The following is an 18,846-nucleotide window of genomic DNA, read 5'->3' on the forward strand; positions in this document are numbered from 1 at the left end:
CTGTATGGGTTTGCTCGACTATGCTTTTCTTGTTAATTTTTTTCTTGTGCTTTTAATTAGGAGAGGGGATTAGGAGCCTGTGGGAGGAAGAAACAATAGTATTGCCAAGAAAAAAGAAAAAGTACCATTGATATACATACATACATATACATGTATATGTATATATACTCAGAGAATAATTCAGAAGGAAGGACAGACAACCAGGACAGTTTTGAAAGTGGAAGGCTGAATTGTTTATAGATAGATAGATGGATAGATAGATGGATAGATAGATAGATAGATAGATAGATGCATACATACAGATGGTATAAATATTACATATATATTTCAAGCAAGAGGTGTAGAAAAGAGATTTATGGTTTTATAAGCAATCTTCTTTAAGTGTTTTACTTTGTGTAAGGAAATGTTGTTTTTGAGGGGATATCTCTTTTTTTTTAAAATCTCTAAACCATGACAGTGGATGTCCATTGTTTTAAACAATAAATGTGACCATAAAGACCAGAGGGTCAATATGATTATCCATTTGTTACTAAAAAAAAAAAGCCTTTTAAAAATGCTACAGTCTCCCCTAGGGATGATTGTGGATGGCTTTGGCATCCAAAGGGATATGACTGACATTGACCTATTCCGAAATTCAGTTCCTTACAAAAATGTTCAGCCATTTCTAGATATGACTTTTGGGTTGACATCTGAAACCTGAATCCATGTTTAATTGGTCGTCAGCAGGTTTCTATTTCCTGCACAGATAACAACTGGGGGTAGAGAAGGGGAAGATGGAATTATTGATTTAATGGGATGCCAAATAAATAGATGTAGGCAGTCATTATTGCTCAGTTTTAGGCCTAAATTTTGCAGTTATTACTTTAAAAAATAAATCTATAAAATACTTTGATTGCCTTTGCTACAAACCCTCAGAGAAACTGCTTATGGGGGTGGAGATGGAGAATTAATATGCTCCTAATATGAAAAAATCACATACAGAGGTCATTAAGAAAAGAAAATTTCCAAAATTCATTCCAGAGGAGGGGGAGTCACTTCATTAAAGACTTTCCGTTTCCTCCATGGCTTAAAGCAGCAACAACATGGAATTTAGTCATTTATTTTGTTGTTGCAAAGAACTAGAAAACAAGTGTGTGCCCATCGACTGGTGAATGGTTGACCCAATTATGGTAAATAAATGTAATGGGACAATGAACTGTAATAAACAATAAATATGAGGAATTAAGAGAAACTTGGGGAGATTCCTGTGAACTGAAACATAGTTACATAAGGAGAACCAGGAGAATGAAATTGACAGCAGTGTAAATGAGTTCCCCAAAGCAAGTGAAAAGTCAATAACGGTTCCAAGAATAAATAAACATAGCACCCTCCTTTCAGCAGACAGGAGGAGGACTGCTCCCAGGGGCGGGGAACCTGCGGCCTCAAGGCCACATGTGGCCCTCTAGGTCCTCAAGTGCGGCCCTTGTTCTGTGAAATTTGGATTCAAAGGGTCGCACCTGAGGACCTAGAGGGCTACGTGCGGCCTCGAGGCCACATGTTCCTCAGCCCAGGACTTGGGCACAACACTGTATACCTTGTCAGACATCTCACTATAGTGGGAATTCTAGCTCAAATGTTTTTCTTTGTGACAAGGGAGGGTTCAATTCCAGAATGGGGTGGTCAGGAAGGGTAAATTTATGCTTTTTTACGAATAATTGTAACATAAAAACAGAAAGCAACCAATTAAACTTTTATTTTTAAGCATGAACTTTAAATAAGAATTTGATGGGCCTACATGTAAGGATTCATGGAATCAAATTAATTGCAGATGTAGGAGGACCAGAAACTCCTAATAATTAAGAACCTAATAATTAGGCCCTGTTTCTGGGCCAACTCCTTCATTTTACAGAGGAAGAAAATGAGATTCAGAAAGGTGAAGACAATTACACAGGCTCATGAAAGCAGAAAATGGCAAAGCTAGAATTTTAGTCTTCTGACTCTAAATCTAGCGCTTTTCTTCTGCCTTACATGATCTTCCATTCATCAGAACTTTACTGCCCCCTCAGCCAGTTTGTTAGGGCCTTACTCTATGCCAGGTGGTAGGTAGGTAGCGCTGCGGTGGACGGCGCTTGGAGGGCCTGAGTTTAAAACTGCACTCAGATACTAGCTGTGGCAAGTCACTTAACCCTATTTGCCTCAGTTTCCTTATCTATAAAATAAGCTGGAGAGTGAATTGGCAAACCATTCCAGAATCTTTGCCAAGAAAATCCCAAATGGGGTCACAAAGAGTCAGATATGTTGGAAATGGCTGAGCAACAACAATGTGCCAGGCACTAGGGATATACATACCAATCACTCCCTGAATTAACAAGTATTTATTAAGAACCTGCTTAATATGTTAGGCTTCTGCGCTAGAATCTGGGGATGTACATACCAACCAACCACTCAACTGACATAGATGCTTTCTTCGTCCTGTGTTAGTGAGCCTTCAGTAGGAAAAAATCGTTATATATCATCTAAAGCATCCTAGAAATGTCTTCCATGGGTTTATAATAGGCCACTCTCATCACCATAGGGACAGTATGATGAAGGAGAAGGAAGGAGGTAGGGAGAGGGCAGAAAATTAGGCTGAAAGTGTTCTAACAAGACTAACAATATGAAATCTCAATGGGGAGAAATTGTCCACTAAAATATCCTTACCTTTGCATCCCTCGCAAGTCAGCGCATTATAATGGTACCCAGAAGCTTTGTCTCCACACACAACACATAACTCTTCTCCTTTCATTCTCCCGGCAGATGAGACCATCCGGGGCTTCTTGGTTATCGGGATGTCCACAATCTCAGACTCCCTCGTGTAGACAGTCTCTGAGGGCACTCGCCGGAGTTCGTATATTCCAGGAGAGTACCATTCCTCGGGTTGCTGGGGGTAGAAGCCCAGGTTGGGATAATAGGGTGAGGAGGAAATCTGCGGCTGAACTTGGGAAAATTGGATGTTTCCATACTGTGTATAAGGAGACACATCGGCATCAGGCCCCAGGTGCCCTGATTGTTCTGGAAGCACACCTAAATGAGAGAACAGCAATAAAGGTAAGATTAATCACGAGTTACATTGCAAATGAAGCCTTTATCTATTGAAGACCAGGATTAAAACTATTTTAAATCACCTGGTTATTAAAACATTTTCATTTAAGGAAACATTTTACACAACTTTGGAAAATTAATGGTTTTGAATTCTACCAAGCAGTTGAGGAAATTAAGCCGGGAATGATGATGATGATGATGATGATAATTAATTAGATATCATAATTCATAATAATAATAATTACAGCAACAACAACAATGAGCATTTATGTAGCAATTTAAGGTTTGCCAAGGATTTTACATATACATTATCTGATTGAATTTTGACAACAACCTTGAGAGGTAGGTGCTATTATTAGCCCCATTTTACTGAGGGGATTTAGAAAAACCAGATAAACAATTTTAAGTTTTCTCTGAGCTATAAAAGGCAGAGTATAAGAGTTGTTCTGACATTTATCAACTGTGTAACTGGGCAGTCATTTCACAGTTCCTCATCTATAAAACGAGAACACACTGGAGAAGGAAATGGCAAATCAATCCAGTGTCTTTGTCAAGAAAACCCCCTGGACAAGTCCATGGGGTCATGGAGAGTCAGACATAACTGAATAACAGAACAACAAACATGCCAGGCAGGGTGCTAAGCACTGGGGATAGAGGTAGAAAGTGGCAGACCCAGGGTTTCAACTCAGGTTTTTGGACTTCACTTCTAGCTCTCATTCCATTTCACCATGTTGTGAAGTGGAGAAGGTATTAGCTATGGACGATATCAGAAAACGTCTCATATATTAGGTGACACGCTACGTAAACAAGAGAAAGACAAGGAAGGAGGAACAGAGGGGAGAGGGAGGGAAATAGAGATACACACACACACACACACACACACACACACACACACACACACACACACTGTTCCAAAAGGATCTTACTGAAGTTTTAAGCTATTCAAGTTTAAAATGGCACTAAGACTTCTGGGATATATTATGTTATGTTATGTCATGTCATGTCATGTCATGTCATGTCATGTTATGTTGTGTTGTGTTATGTTATGTTATTATACATGATTATATATGTAAGTATGCAGGTGTTGCTATATGTATGCACATATATATGTGCATATATGTATATATACACACTCTTTACTAACATTGTGTGTGTATGTACACACACACACACATACACACAAACGGTGTTCTAAAAGGGTCTGTTTTTTAAGCTATTAAAGTTTAAGATGGCACTAAGACTCCTGGGATATATTATAGTATAGTATAGTATAGTATAGCATAGTATAATTATAGTATAGTATATATATGTATATACAACATATATAGTATATATTGGAATATATGTGTGTATGTGTATATATATATATACTGTACTTATGCATGCACATGCACATACACATGCATGCAAGCGCACGCACGCACACACACATACACACACACACAGTGGTCCAAAAGGGTCTTACAGTTTTAAACTATTAAAGTTTAAAATGTCACTAAGATTTTTGGGATCTAGTATAAATATAAATACATACAATGTAATAATATATAATTATTTTTGTAATTATACATGTAACGATACATATGTAACTATATGTATATGAATATACACTCATACATACACATATAAGGTAGGTAGTGTCTGCCTCACAGGGTTGTTTAAAACTCAGAGAGAGGCAAAATATCTCATAAATTTTAAAACACCATCATTGATTTACTTATTTGTTTATTTAACTGTATTTTACTGGACCTATGTTTCCATCAGGGAGACATGTTTGTTCTGCTGCCCAGGTTATTCTTCCTCTTCAGGGTCTGCCTAATAGGGCAGGCAGGGGAGCCAGGGTTGTCAAAGATTAGGCCCAAAAACCACAGGCCTTCCAAGCTAGAAAGGTTTCCAAGTCAGACCTGGCGAGGACTCCTGAATGTTAGTTGGACGACCAGTGTCTCGTTTCATTCCAATACTAAAACTGAACTGGATGGACCTTGATATAGACTGCCCCAAAACAGAGGGAACATACTAGCGGTAGAGGTAGTCAAGAAAGGTCTCATGTAAGAGGAGGTACTTCTTAAAATGTCATTAAAATACAAAAATGCCCAATAAAACTATGATAAATATAACCTTAACTTTTTAGGGGTGAGGGGGATAAATTATGTCCGTTACAGCACAGACGTGCTCTCTGTCACTGTCATTCCTTTGCTCCAGGATTTTTTTTTAGGCAATTGGGGTTAAGTGACCTGCCTAGAGTCACAAAGCTATTAAGTGTCTGAGGCCAGATCTGAATTCAGGTCCTCCTGATTTCAGGGCTGGTGCTCTATCCACTGTACCACCTAGCTGCCCCTGCTCAACGATTTTCAGTGGTTCCCCATGGCCTCTAGGATAATATACAATCTCCTCAACTTGTTGTTTGAAGTCCTCTGGCCCATCTTTCTAGCTTTGTTTCATGCTGCTCCATTTATTTTACGAAGGTAAACTATGTTCTGGCCAAAGTAGATTCTGTGTCATTCCCAGGGCTGGGCATTGCGTCTCCTGCCTTTGTACTTAGCACAGGCTGTCACCTTTCTTCAAGCTCACTCCTCATCCACCACTACTTCTCAAAATTCTTAGCTTCCTGATCCAGTCCCAATTCAGGGGCTATTTCTTAAAGGAAGCCTTTAGTGATCCTTTTAGTTGTTGGTGTTTCCACCTTATTTAAATTGTGGTGGTGAAGTGGATAGAGCACTGGACCTGGAGTCAGGAACACCTGAGTTCAAATCCAACTTCAGACACCTACTAGTTACAAGAACCTAGACAAGTCACTTCACCGCTGTTTGCCTCAGTTTCCTCATCTGCAAAATGAGGGAAATAATGTCACTTACCTCCCAGGGTTATTGTGAGGATAAAAATGAGATAATATTTATAGAGTGCTTTGCAAATCATAAAATGCTATACAAATGCTAGCTATAATTATTATTAGTAGTAACTTATCTGTTTAAATGTGTTATTCACCCCAAGTAAGGTACTTGAGGGCTGGGTCCATTTTTTAATTTTATCTTCGTATCCTATGTAGCCTAGCATAGCATTCTTTCAGATTTCATAAATAGAAATTCAATGGAAAAGAATGGAAATTAATTGAAGTTTCGAAAGGCACACTTTGGGATGGAACAGTGCCTTGGACATTATCATGGGTCCCTTTTGTTTTTATTCTAATGTGTTTTATCCTAAACTTAAACACCAAAAAAAGGAGAAGAAGGGGCTTCAACCCAGTAGAACAGAAGATTATATATGAAACTTCAAATCTCTATTACGTTCAGCTTTCTTTTCTTTTAAAGTATATAATAAACTAAACATGTACCTTTCAAAGTGCATCACCTCAATGCAAGAATTTGTTTTACTTGGTACTTGGTACAAGGGTTTTGTTTTTCTTTTCTTCTTTTTTTTTCCGATGGGGGATGGGGAGGAACAATTAGAAGATGAAAGGAGCAAAATTAAATGCTTTTTAACTGATTTCTCCCTATAATTGTATTTCTTTGCCATGGTATCAACCAGCAAGCCCAGAAGATGGTGAAGGTTAAAATAATGCCAATGTGGGTAGCTAAGTGGCACAGCGGATAGAGCACCAGCCCCGGAGTGAAGAGGACCTGAGTTCAAGTTCGACCTCAGATACTTATTAGCTATGTGACCTTACGCAACTTACTTAACTCTGATTGCTTACAAAAATAAAATAACGTCAATAATAATTCCAGACAGCATCATGGAATAGTGAATACAACATGAATCTCAGAATCGGGAAGCCCTGCCTCCTATATGTAATGGCTGTATGACCCTGGGCAAATTATTTAACCTCTTAGTGCCTCAGTTTTCTTATCTGTTAAAACCACAAACAAATAAAAGATCTCCAAGGTCGCAGCTTTAAATCTACAGTCCTATGATTACACAAGAAGGGAAGGAAAGAAATTATCTTCCTGATTCCCACCTCCCTCTTATAGATAACTGCCCTTCTTTTATCATAATCAACTTCTGATTTTATTTAAAATATTCCCAATATTGACTCCCAATCATTGTAATAATCCTTACTCTTAAACAAGAGGAAACATTGAGTAGTGAACAGAGTTGGCCTCAGAGCTGGGAAGGCCAGGGGGTGAATCCTGCCTGTGGCAGACACAAACCTAGAAAAGCTGCTTACCCAATCAGCACCACCAGGCACCTCTCTAAGACAAGTTTCCAAGTAAGGGCTTATCTGCATTAATACAAGGTACTGTTTCGGTCTTTCTGTGGATAGAGGACTTGGCCTGGAGTCAGGAAGACTCATCTTCCTGAGTTCAAATGCAGCCTTGGACACTTACTAGTTGTGTGACCCTGGGCAGGTCACCTCACCCTGTTTGCCTCAGTTTCCTTATCTGTAAAATGAGCTGGAGAAGGAAATGGCAAACCACTCCAGTATCTTTGCCAGGAAAACCCCAAATGGGGTGATGGAGAGTCAGACACAACTGAAATGACTGAACAACAACTGCTCTTGTCTGGAGAATTAGAACAGGGATAGACACTCAGGCCTCTGGGGCATCTGGAAGGCCCCAGCTGGACCAGAGGAAATGCATCTAGGCAGAAGAGCTTAACAAGCTTAAGAAACTCCTCTGGAACTGAGTAAATGTCTTTAGTTGAGTTTCTGATCTCCTTATCCTGTTATTTTATGACTGAGTGTGTTTTAGCTTAGAAAGGAAGCACATCTTGGTGGTCTAGTAATGTGTGGAATGAGAAAAGGAAAAGGAAGCAAGAACTGGAAATGAATGTCAAGGTATGGGGGCAGCAAAAGTAGCAGCAGAAGAAGGTGGGGAGCAGAGATGAGAACTCAAGGAAACCAGTCAGCTCAGGGGACCCAAAAGTTCAGGCTTTGCCTTGAGTTGGGCTCCATGGGTTCAGTGGAATCTGAGGTCCAGGCTGGCTCACTTACAGCTTTTCAACAGCGTTTCAATAAGAAATCTCTAGTTTCTGATACATGAGATGATTATGCCCATTTCACAGATAAGAAAACTGAAGTTCAACACAAAATGATTGCCTAGGGACTAGCAAAAAGTGTCAGAGGAGGGATTCAGGCCTTTGTGAGCTAGAGTCCAGTTCTAGCATTCTATGTACTACACTACAAGGAACTCAGCCTATCAAGTCCATTGAGAAAAGCTCTCATTTCCATCTTGGCAACTGGTCCTAATGTAGTGTGTCTTCCATGACCCCATGATGGTCTTCTTGCCCTTAGACAATTCTTGTGAACTCCTTCTTCTGATTCCCAGATGTGGTAGCAAGATGCCATGATAAGAGCACTGATTCCAGAAAATGGGGAGCTGGATTCAAATTTTGTCTCTGACCTTTAGTACCTGGGTAGGATTGGGATAGGTCTTGGTACTGTAATTGCATCGGTAAAGGGAAATTCTAAGTGAATAAAAACCCTGTAGCAATGCAGGTTGGCACCTGCAGTATACAATCTTAGAGAGCTGCCTAGATCACTGAGAGATGAAGCCATTTGCTGAGTCATACAGTCAATATTTGTTAGAGGCACAACTTGAACCCAGGTCTTCCTGGAGCCAAGACCAACTCTCTATTCACTATAAGGTCCTCTATATAGATAAGTAAATACAAAATGTACAAAGAATATTTTATATACAAATTATATATGTATGTATATTATGCTTAATTTAACAAAGTATATACAAATGGAAAATAATTTCAGGGAGAGGAAGTACTAACAATTGATGAGGGACGTGAAGCAGAAAATAACAATGACAGCAGTAACAATAATAATAATAAAGCCAACATATATAGTGCTTTAAGGTTTGCAAAGCATTTTCCAAACATTAACTCATGTGATCCTGGGAACAATCCTGTGAGGTAGATGTTATCACCACCATTTTCCAAACAAAAAAAAATGGAAGTTGACAAAGGTTAAATGACTTGTCTGAAGTCACATGCCTATTAAATGTCAGGGGAAGGATTCAAACTCAGGTTTTCCTGATTTCACATCCAATTTTCTATCCATTGTGCCATCTGGCTTGCCTTTGATTTGGTCTAAACTGAGCTTTTGAGCATAGCAACAGCCACCTGTCGTGAGCTGGAACACTGCTGTGTGGTTTCATTTTTATAGAAAGCAAGTCTTTGCAAGATGGCTCTGGGCATGACATCATGGTGGAGGCACAGGATAGTAAGAGGAAGAATAGGGAGGTGAGCTCTAAGCAGAACCATCACTGGATCCAAAAGTGATCACATTTTGAGGGGAAAAAGAGAGAAATAAAGGAAGAGAGAAAGAGGAGGAAAGAAAGAGAAAGCATGAGAGGAAGAAAGAAAAAAGAGAAAAGGAAAAAAGAGAAAGAAAAGAGGGAGAGAAAGAAGGAAGAAAGGAAGGAAGCAAGGAGGGAGGGAAAGAGGAAGGAAAGGAAAAAAGAAAATGAATGCCTGCTCTTCTTACCTCACACAGTTGTTCTAAGGATGAGCAATAGTTAGGGATGTCAAAATGTAAGGTGTAATAGGAGCTTTATGCATCTTCTCCCCTATGGAACAGAGTGCTGGATCTCAAGAGATCCTTGTCAAACATTTTTAACATAACAATAGTAGTCAAGTAATTGATCACTAAAAGCGGTCATTCATATTAACCTCTTTGCTTTTCCACTCCATGGATTGGGGGAATGGTGACAACCTGCCGATGGAAAACCCCTGTAGAATTATTGATGAGTAGGAGAATTTGGGTCCCTCTCAGACAGCAGAAGCCAATGGAGGCTTTCCCCTGGGTAGTCCTATGGGACTTTGGAGAATGCTGTTTTTTTGGAATTGTAATGAGACCCCAGTCCAAGGCTATTCCTAGTTTCAGGATCTCCCCACAGTTCATTAGATAGTTAGTGGAAAACATAGAACTGGAATTCCCCTGGCATTTATAGGCCTCCCTCACTTAGCTCCAACACCTTCCTTTCCAGCCTCTGATCATGTCCTTCACTCCCTTCTACTCCCTTGCCTAACAGTCATCCAACTGTTCCCTAAGTCTGAGCCATCAAATCCTACCACTGCTTTCATACCAAATCACACTGGATTCAGAGCTAGAAGGAATCTTAGAAATTCTTCAATACACACACACACACACACACACACATACTACATAGGACCATACGATCACAGATCGAACACTAGAAGACACCACAGAGCCTCTCTAATCCACCTTCCTTATTTTACATTTGAAGAAACCAAGACCCCACGAGAAGAGCCTTACTCAAGTCACAAAGTAGACCCAAGATTTAACCCAAGGTTTCTGGACACATATCCTGTCTTCTCTCCACTGTATCACCCCATCCCCCATTCCTGGAAGGTACTCACTCCCTCTCTATCTCTGCCTTTCAAAATCTTTATCTTCCACCAAGGTTGACTCCAATGCCACCTCCTGTGGGTAACCTTATTCTCTGTCTCTCCTCTCTCTACCCGAGCTGAAAGTCTTCTCTCCCTCTTCCAATATTTCTAGAGCATGTTGCCTGATTTGCCCTGTCTCTTCTCATTCCCTGCTTTGTTTATCATTATCTGTGCGTGTTATAGAATGGAAGCATCTTAGGGGAGGTGGTCTCATCTTTGTCTTTGAGTTGCCAGCTCAACTCTCTGTTATTCTAAGTTGGGGACCTTCTGCTGGTCTGCCTTGATAGAGAGACTTTGCTCATTGGGAGATGGCCATACCAGTCATAGGTCCCCGTTTGTTTGTTTGTTTTTAATTTCCAGCTCTAAATTTAATGTATTCCACAATGTAGGTGCCTCAGGAAAGATGTTAAAATGTATTGAATATATAGCAATATAAATGATACTTTTGTATTTAATAAACAAATCCGAGATGACTACTGATTCTATCCAGATCTAGAGTTAGGGGTTTTATTCCTTAAAATTTTCTTCCTTTCAAAATCCTAAATCCCAATTTAATAATTAAAATGCAACTTTAACAATATCATTTACATTTTATCTAGGCCTTTTGGTTTTACATGAAGCTCATTCTGCTCTCCCCAAACCTTCCCTTATAATAATGAAAACCAGTTAATTGATCATGCCTGCAGATTAGGCAACATTCTGGACCTATCATCCTCCTCTCTACAGAGAGGAGGGAAGCCTGTTTCATCATAAAGTTTGACTTTTTAATAGAAATAGCTAAAATGTCGTTAAACATCCCAGAAACCCCAAGTCCAACGTCTGAGTGCTTTCTTGATTAGACTCTTGGCCTTGCTATTTTTATGAGATCTTCTGGTCTTGCTTAGCACCCCCTCTCATGAGTTTCCAATCCTCTATAATATAATATAATTCACTGTTGATATCAAGATATGCCACAAAATCTTTGGTGTAAAACTTCCTCAGAATTTTCTTTGCCGAGGAAAAATGATTGCTCCTCAAATTTCATCTCCAAATGAAAGGCAATCTAGTTCCTATCCTACAACTACAGATGTAGTCTGCGTCCTTACTCAGGGGAGCCTATAGAATGTTCCCGGCCCTAATATATTTAAAGTACCACAGACCTGACTGAGAGCCCTGCTCTAGGAGTGCAAGCTAGATGGTAAGCTCCTGGAGGGAAGGCATTGTTCACTTTTGCCCTTCTTTTCCCATTTTCAAGTAGAGTGACTGGCACAGTTTAACAAAATGTTTAATTGACTGATAAAACTGGGCTAGGCACCCACACATGGATGACAAAACTCAATAGTGTTTACTTTTGAACTCAGTGGAGGCCACAAGAAGCTAAAATATATTATTCAACGCTTAAGTCTTCAGGAGATAAAATACATATGTGGGAATGACTATCCACTTTTCCAGAGGACTCAAAATGAAACGTGCTACCCACCTCCTGACAGAGAATGCAAACTGACATTTTTTTTTTTTTTGGACATGGCCAATGCTGGAATTTGTTTTGCTTGACTATACGTATTTGTAACAGGAGCTTCATTTTTCTTGCTTTCTCAGTGTTAAAAGTGGGAGTAGGTGGGAGAGAATGCAAACCTAAAAATAAAATAAAATTCAATTAAAAATGGGTGTGTGCGTGTGTGTGTGTGTGTTAAGGCTAAATTCAGTTTAGTAAAATGTGGAGAAGTTCCTTGTCTGCCTAAAGTCCTACGACATATTTGTAGTGAGGGTTTTCTTTTTCTTCTTTTGGTGTTTTTCAGTGAGGTAGGGGGAGGGTATTAGAAAGCGGGAGAAAATTAATGCTTTTTAATTGAAAAAAAAAAAATTTTTAAGTAAGGACTATGACAGCCAGTCTCAGATGTGTCTGTCCTGAACTCTCTTCCACCCACAATTTATAAGATTTAGAGCTAGCAATGGCAAACCACTCCTGTATCTTTGCCAAGAAAACCTTAAATGGGGTCACAAAGAGTCAGACACACTGAAGTGACTCAACAGTAACAACAACAGAAAGGACCCTAGAGATCACTTGGTCCAAAATGATCGTCTTGATAGATGAGAGAATATTGAGATTCAGGGAACTGAACAACCAAGGTGATACAGGTAACACTAAGCTGAAGAATTGTTAGTTGCTACAACTTTTTTTTTGAAAAAATCATGGCCTTCAACCCAATTAAGGCGGATGTCTGAACAAGACACATGGCAGCATCCTACCTTTTGCAGTCTTCAGACCAAGCATTTCCCCAATTCCAGAAGAACTTGGACTGTCCCGAGGACTGTCTTGAACTAGAGTTTCCAGACCCTGAAACTGCATTACCATTCTTTAGCCTGTCTACAGCAACCGAAAAACTGAAAACTGGGACTTCCTTTCAGACTTGGTAAGGAGTAACAGAGGCCAGAGGTTATGTGGCTTACTGATTAACTTCCCTACAGGGCAGAAAATCTGTAACTATTTGTGAGGCATGTTTCTGGTGCCAGAGCACCCCATAAGCCAGAAACCTTTCTCTGGGGTGGCAAATATCTAGGAGTGGAACATTTTCAGAGATTGACTTTCCATGTGGTTACTCTGGTCACTTTGCCATAGAAGAAACAAGATATACGGCCAACCCCACCATGTGATCTATGTTTTCTTTCTTCTTAGCAAATATAATATATCGGTTGATGTCATTTTATGATAGTCTAACTCATGTTAGAACGTGAGCTGCTGATTGAATAGAAGTTGGCTTTTCATACTATATTCCATTTTCACATGCATCATCTCAACTTAACACAAATGCTCTTCCAGCTACACAATAAGGTTACAAACATTAGAGCAACCCAGGACTCAAAGATTTCAAATTGCAAGTGACCCAGAGGGCAACAGAGAGATGTGTGATAGGCATAAATAGGTCGTAGCCTAGCTCCATTATGGCCAACCCATGAGGGATATCAGCCAGAAGATGTTGGGTTAGAAAAGAAAATAGGTTGGTCACAGGGTGATCACTGATAAACTAGTAACTGTGAAATATAATGAAAGGAAATTTTAGATGCATAGGTACCCAAAGTGGGCAATACTGCCCCTGAGGGGTGCTGGAACAATCAGGGCAGGGGCGGGGGGTGGTAGTAGCCTAGGATGCAATTGGGGGGCATTGAATAAAAATAAGGGGGTGGTGGAAGCACAAGGAAAGAAGAGAAGACAATTTTGAAAAACCATTTGTACACGTTTCACCTATTGTGTAACAGAGTTAAAGTCATAATGATTACATTATTTTCCAAATAAACACACAAAATGCAAGTTATAACTGATCAGTGGTCAAGTCCACTGACAGGTCTTAACAAGCAAGTGTTGGCAGGCAAGCATATCTTGCACTGTTGGGAAGTCCAGCATGCAATGGCAGGAATGCGTGCATGTAATGACTTTTTTATAATGCCATACTATCGGGTACACGATGCAATATTCTGTCATCAAAATTTCAATGCAGGAAAAAACACACAAATTTACAATAAATTATTAAATGTAAGATGAATCATTTAAAAAATTTTATATTTTTTGAAATGATGCAAATTTGAAAAAAGAAACCACTAAAGGCTTAAAGAAAGTAGATTTCCAGGGGGCAGCACTGCGTATTTTTTTTTTTTGAAAAGGGGGCAGTAGCCCAAATAAGTTTGGGAACCTCTGATCTAGAGAAAGGCTGCCCCAGCTTTTTGAGAAGACAGGGATTAGAATCCCCCAGGATGGGGAGGCATGAGGGGATGACAATCTACACTATAAAGGGAGTATCGACATTGATCTCCTGAAGTACTCTTTTATTTTACAATAATAATAATAAATAGCTGACATTTACACAGTGTTTTAAAGTTTATGAAACACTTTACAAATATTATCTCATTTTATTCCCACAACAAGCCTGAGAGATATATGATATTATCCCCATTTTGCAGATTAGAACACTGAGGCTGACAGATGCTAAATGACTTGCTCAGGGTCACACAGCTCATAAATGTCTGAGCTTGATTTAACCTCAGCTCTTTCCGGCTTCTGGCACACTACTCTATCCCCTCTACTACAAAGACTAAACCTTAAATGCCCTCAAAGAGGGCTTTATATTTGATTCTGGAGCAGGAATTCTTAACCTAGGGTCCATAAACTTTTTTCCTACATGCAATTTGGTAAATTTATTTTGACATATGATTAGTTCCTCTGTAATTTTAAGTAATTTGTTTTGTATATTTTTGGGGGGCTAGGCAATGGGGTTAAGTGACTTGCCAAAGGTCACACAGCTATTAAGTGTTATGTGTCTGAGGCCAGATTTGAACTCAGGTTCTCCTGAATCCAGGACCAGTGCTCTATCCACTGCGCCACCTACCTTGCTTTGTATATTTAAATATGTGATTCTGAGAAGGCATCCATAGACTTCAGCAGACTAACAAGTCACTAACAAGTGACACACAAAAAATGCTTAGGATTCCCTGGATTAGGGTATTTCACAAATCAAAATAATGTGAGGTTATATGGTACCTTCAGAACCTTTTCTACTGAAAAAAAAAGCATCTGGGGATGATACTTTTGGTCTTCTAGTGAAATCATGAGGGCTGATTCCCCTGGGGAAGGAAAATAAGATGCTGATTAAATAGTTGGTATAGTCAGCCAACAGGTATCTATTTAGTGCTTCCTTTGTGCCAAGCACCGTGCTATGCACCGGGAATACAAAAATAAAATAGCCTTGATTATCTCAGAGAGCTGCAATTATCAGATAATGGTCAAAAATTTAGCATTTCCATTTAATTTTTTTTAAATTAGTTGTGTTTTTTTGCTTTTTTTGTTTTAAGAAAATCTCTCCCTGCCCTCAAGGAATTGGGGGGTTTGTTTTTAAGGAAGAAATGTTAGAGTTTGAAGGAATCTTAGATCTCTGCCTCATCTGTCTCTTTTATTTGACAAATGAGCACACTGAGGCCCATAGACCGTAGGATCATTTACTCAGAGCTGGAAATGACCAGAGAGGTCATCTAGTCCAACCTCTTCATTTTACAGACCTACCAAGGTTGTATGATTTGTCCAAGGTGACCACGGACATGGCACAAAGGAGGGATTTAATAAATACTTATTGGCTGACAGATATGACGTAGTAGAGCCAAGATTCAAACACAGGTCCTCTGATTTCAAACGCCATTTGCTTTCTCCTACACCCTGCCACCTCTCAGCTGGAAAGGATTTGAGAAATATTTGACCCAACACCCTCAATGTACAGATAAACTGGAGTCCAGAAAGGGGAAATGACTTTTCCAAGGTCACATGGGCCATGCTAGAATTCTAACCCTGATCTTCTGACTCTGAGTCTGTTCCTCTTTCAATTATATCACATTTTCTCGCTTTCTTGTGTAATTCAAATACTGATACCTTCACAAATGTTAATGATAAGCTCTTGAGTAATCACTATAGTAGCATGTGACTTCCTTGGAAAAAGCAATATTTTAATGTGATTTCATTTTGTAATCACAGTGGTCTTGCACGTGTACCTCTACTGACCCTAGGCTGACTCAGGACACATGACCTTGAGAAGAAGAAATCATAGTAAGCTGTTTTCTCCAAGTTTAGTTAATTCTCTGTCAGTTGGGTTCTGTATTTTGTGCCATACACGTGTATTTCATTGCTCTATTAAAAAAAATTACATGGTTTTAAATAATAATAGAAAGCATTTATACAGCACTATAAGGTTTACAAAGTGCTTTGTATATGTTATATTATTACATATTACTCCAAAGAAATGTGCAAAAGGTGTAACTCTTAAAGACCAACACTTCATGACCATTGCATATGGGTGTTGGTGTCGGTGAGATGAGAATTTAAAGGATTATTTAAGCCTGCAATGAAATAGGATCTATCATGCCAAAACTAAGGAAAATACGGTCTAAAATGATGATGAAGACAAAAACTGATAAACTGCTGATACAAAAAAATCTAATTAATCCTAAGAAAACAAAAACCTTCAGAAGGAGCTGGCAAATGGTAGTATCATTCATTACTGATTTGTCTATAGTGTAGTATAGGCTTCTTAAAGTTGGAAGAATAGTGTAAAGACTAATTAAAAAATAACTACTAATTGTGGCTATGAAAAATGCTTGTCACCAGCCAGACAATACTAAGACTGGAGTGATGAAGATTGGGAAAAGGAAATTGTTGCTGATGAAACTTTTTTTTTTTTTTTTGGCGAGGCAATCAGGGTTAAGTGAGTTGCCCAGGGTCACACAGCTAGTAAGTATCAGATGTCATGTGTCTGAGGCTGGATATGAACTTAAATCCTCCTGAGCACAAGGCTGATGCTCTATCCACTGTGCCATCTAGCTGCACCTGAACCTTACTTTTTACTTCAAACTTACATCAAAATCATTATCAGAAGAAGTCCAAATCCAAGATCTAAGGCATCTGGAAATCCTGTTCATCTTTTTAGAAAATACCAAATAAGGTCAGAATTTGAATTCAAGTATCTGGGAACTTAAAGAGAAAAAAAAAACCAGTACAACTAGCCAAGACTTTGAGAGGGAATTACTTGAAGTTGGGGTAGGGAGAAAAGCTTTTGCCATCCATATCACCCTTGACAAGAGGAGGACTTTATAAACTTTGGGATTTCAGCAGATTTGAACTTCTCATCAGCATCCTAGAAGGGCACCCAGAAAAGCAATAATATCCAAACTGGGATCTGAGGATAAATTAAATCCATCAAATAAAGGTAGCTTTAGTACTCTACAAGGAATCAAAGAGTCAATACTTTATACCATGCCTATGAGATACCTCGTGAACACCCCCCTGAAAGGAAGGAAAGTGAACCCTTAGCCACATGAACTCTCTAAGCTTAAACCCATTTCCCCCTGGATTCTGTACGTGCTTATGTGAAGATGTGTCACATTCTTGAGGGAACACATGTACCAAATGTTCTTAGTATTCCCGTGTCATAAATTCCTATTTCTAAAAGTGAAGTCTGGGTAGCTAACTGATATCAAATCATAATCATGGAGGGTGTACACCAGTAGGGGCTTGTAAGCCCTCATACTAGAAAAACATTCTCAAAACCTCAAGGCTACCCCTGGAACCCTGAGGAGGTATGTGGCTAGCTGAGTTCTGGGAATTCAGCCTGCCAGAGTGAATGTTGATCTGGGTTAGAAACTCAAGAGCATGTGCTATACTAAGAATGGTTCTGAAATTATAGAAATCTCCAAATTTATATGGAATTCTACAATATAGCTTTCTACCCTTTCACATGTCACAAAATTTACGAGAGAGATGGAGATAAGCAAGCTCAGTGCCCTGGGAACTCACGTGATTTAAATCCTACCAAAAATTACAAGCTATAATCAATGCTAGACTTGGTAAAATGGACTGATCAAAGGTACCTTTAATATCCAATGTAGTTTAAAAAAAAGTGGTGTCCTGATGATGAATTAGATAATGTCAAAAATTTTAACCTAATGCCAATTCACTTAAAATAAGTGTTTTAGCAAAAGGATGTATTGTATATTAAAATTTTAATGTAAAAGACTTATTAGATTTATAGCATAAAACAATAAATTTAATTATTTTACTGTAATCCAAGTAATTTGCACAACAATCTACTCTGATGGCATGGGGATGAGTATCAGACTGTCTTCTCTTCCCAGATCCCTTCTCTTCTTTCCTCCCTTTCTTCACAGATCTATGATTTTGGTAAGGTGGATGATACTTTTTTATTTTGCTTTTTGTTGGTGAGGCAATCCGGGTTAAGTGACTTGCCCAGAGTCACACAGTTAGTAAGTGTCAAGTGTCTGAGGCCGGTTCTGAACTCAGGTCTTCCTGACTCCAAGGCCAGAGCTCTATCCACTGTGCCACCTAGCTGCCCCATGGATGATACTTTTAAAAATTCAGATCACTACTGCCATCTTTGATTGGTATGTGAGTGGCTTTGGACAAATCCCTTCAACTCTTTTAGTGTCAGCTCCTCATCTGAAAAATAAGTAGTAGATGGCTTGGAGGTCTCTTCCCACATTTAAATCTGTGATTCCTAATACACAGGTCTTCCTAAATTTCTACGACTAAAAAATCCTAGACTTTTAGATTCCAGACTGTCCTTCACTAGGACTGTCCTTTGAACCTTTTCTGCTTCCCAGGACCAGCTGGTGCTTGCTCTGGTCCTGGAATATACAGTGAGGACCCAAAAGCGTCTCTACATGACAATAAGGTCTCCAAGTAGCATGTAAAAATAAATGGATGAATGAATGGACAAACAAATAAATAAGTGAATGAATGAATAAAACCTATATACAATGACTTTTTCTATACAAAAGATACTTTCCAAACTCTGAATCAATAGCCTGACCCTCCACATGAAGTATATTTCCCCAAAAGTTAAGCAAAACCATCCAACAACATGGTTGTGATTTATATAGTCCAACTCTTTCCATAAT

General features: G+C 39.1%; 1 protein-coding gene across 5 annotated transcripts in view; it reads right to left on the reverse strand.

Annotated features, from left to right (window-relative positions):
- The window catches only part of NR1H4 (nuclear receptor subfamily 1 group H member 4), a 76,085-nt gene that overhangs the window by 33,746 nt on the left and 23,493 nt on the right, over positions 1 to 18,846 (reverse strand). For 3 of the 5 annotated variants that reach the window (XM_027855843.1, XM_027855848.1, XM_027855844.1), the window contains one exon: positions 2,680 to 3,042. In XM_027855843.1, the coding sequence (XP_027711644.1) occupies positions 2,680 to 3,042 (363 nt within the window). Of the gene's footprint in view, positions 1 to 2,679; positions 3,043 to 12,645; positions 12,762 to 18,846 lie in introns of those variants that run through there. The other 2 variants (XM_027855847.1, XM_027855845.1) reach the window with 1 other exon arrangement.

Source organism: Vombatus ursinus, unplaced genomic scaffold (genome assembly GCF_900497805.2).
Source record: "Vombatus ursinus unplaced genomic scaffold, bare-nosed wombat genome assembly UNPS02011334.1, whole genome shotgun sequence".
Taxonomy (NCBI): Eukaryota; Metazoa; Chordata; class Mammalia; order Diprotodontia; family Vombatidae; genus Vombatus; species Vombatus ursinus.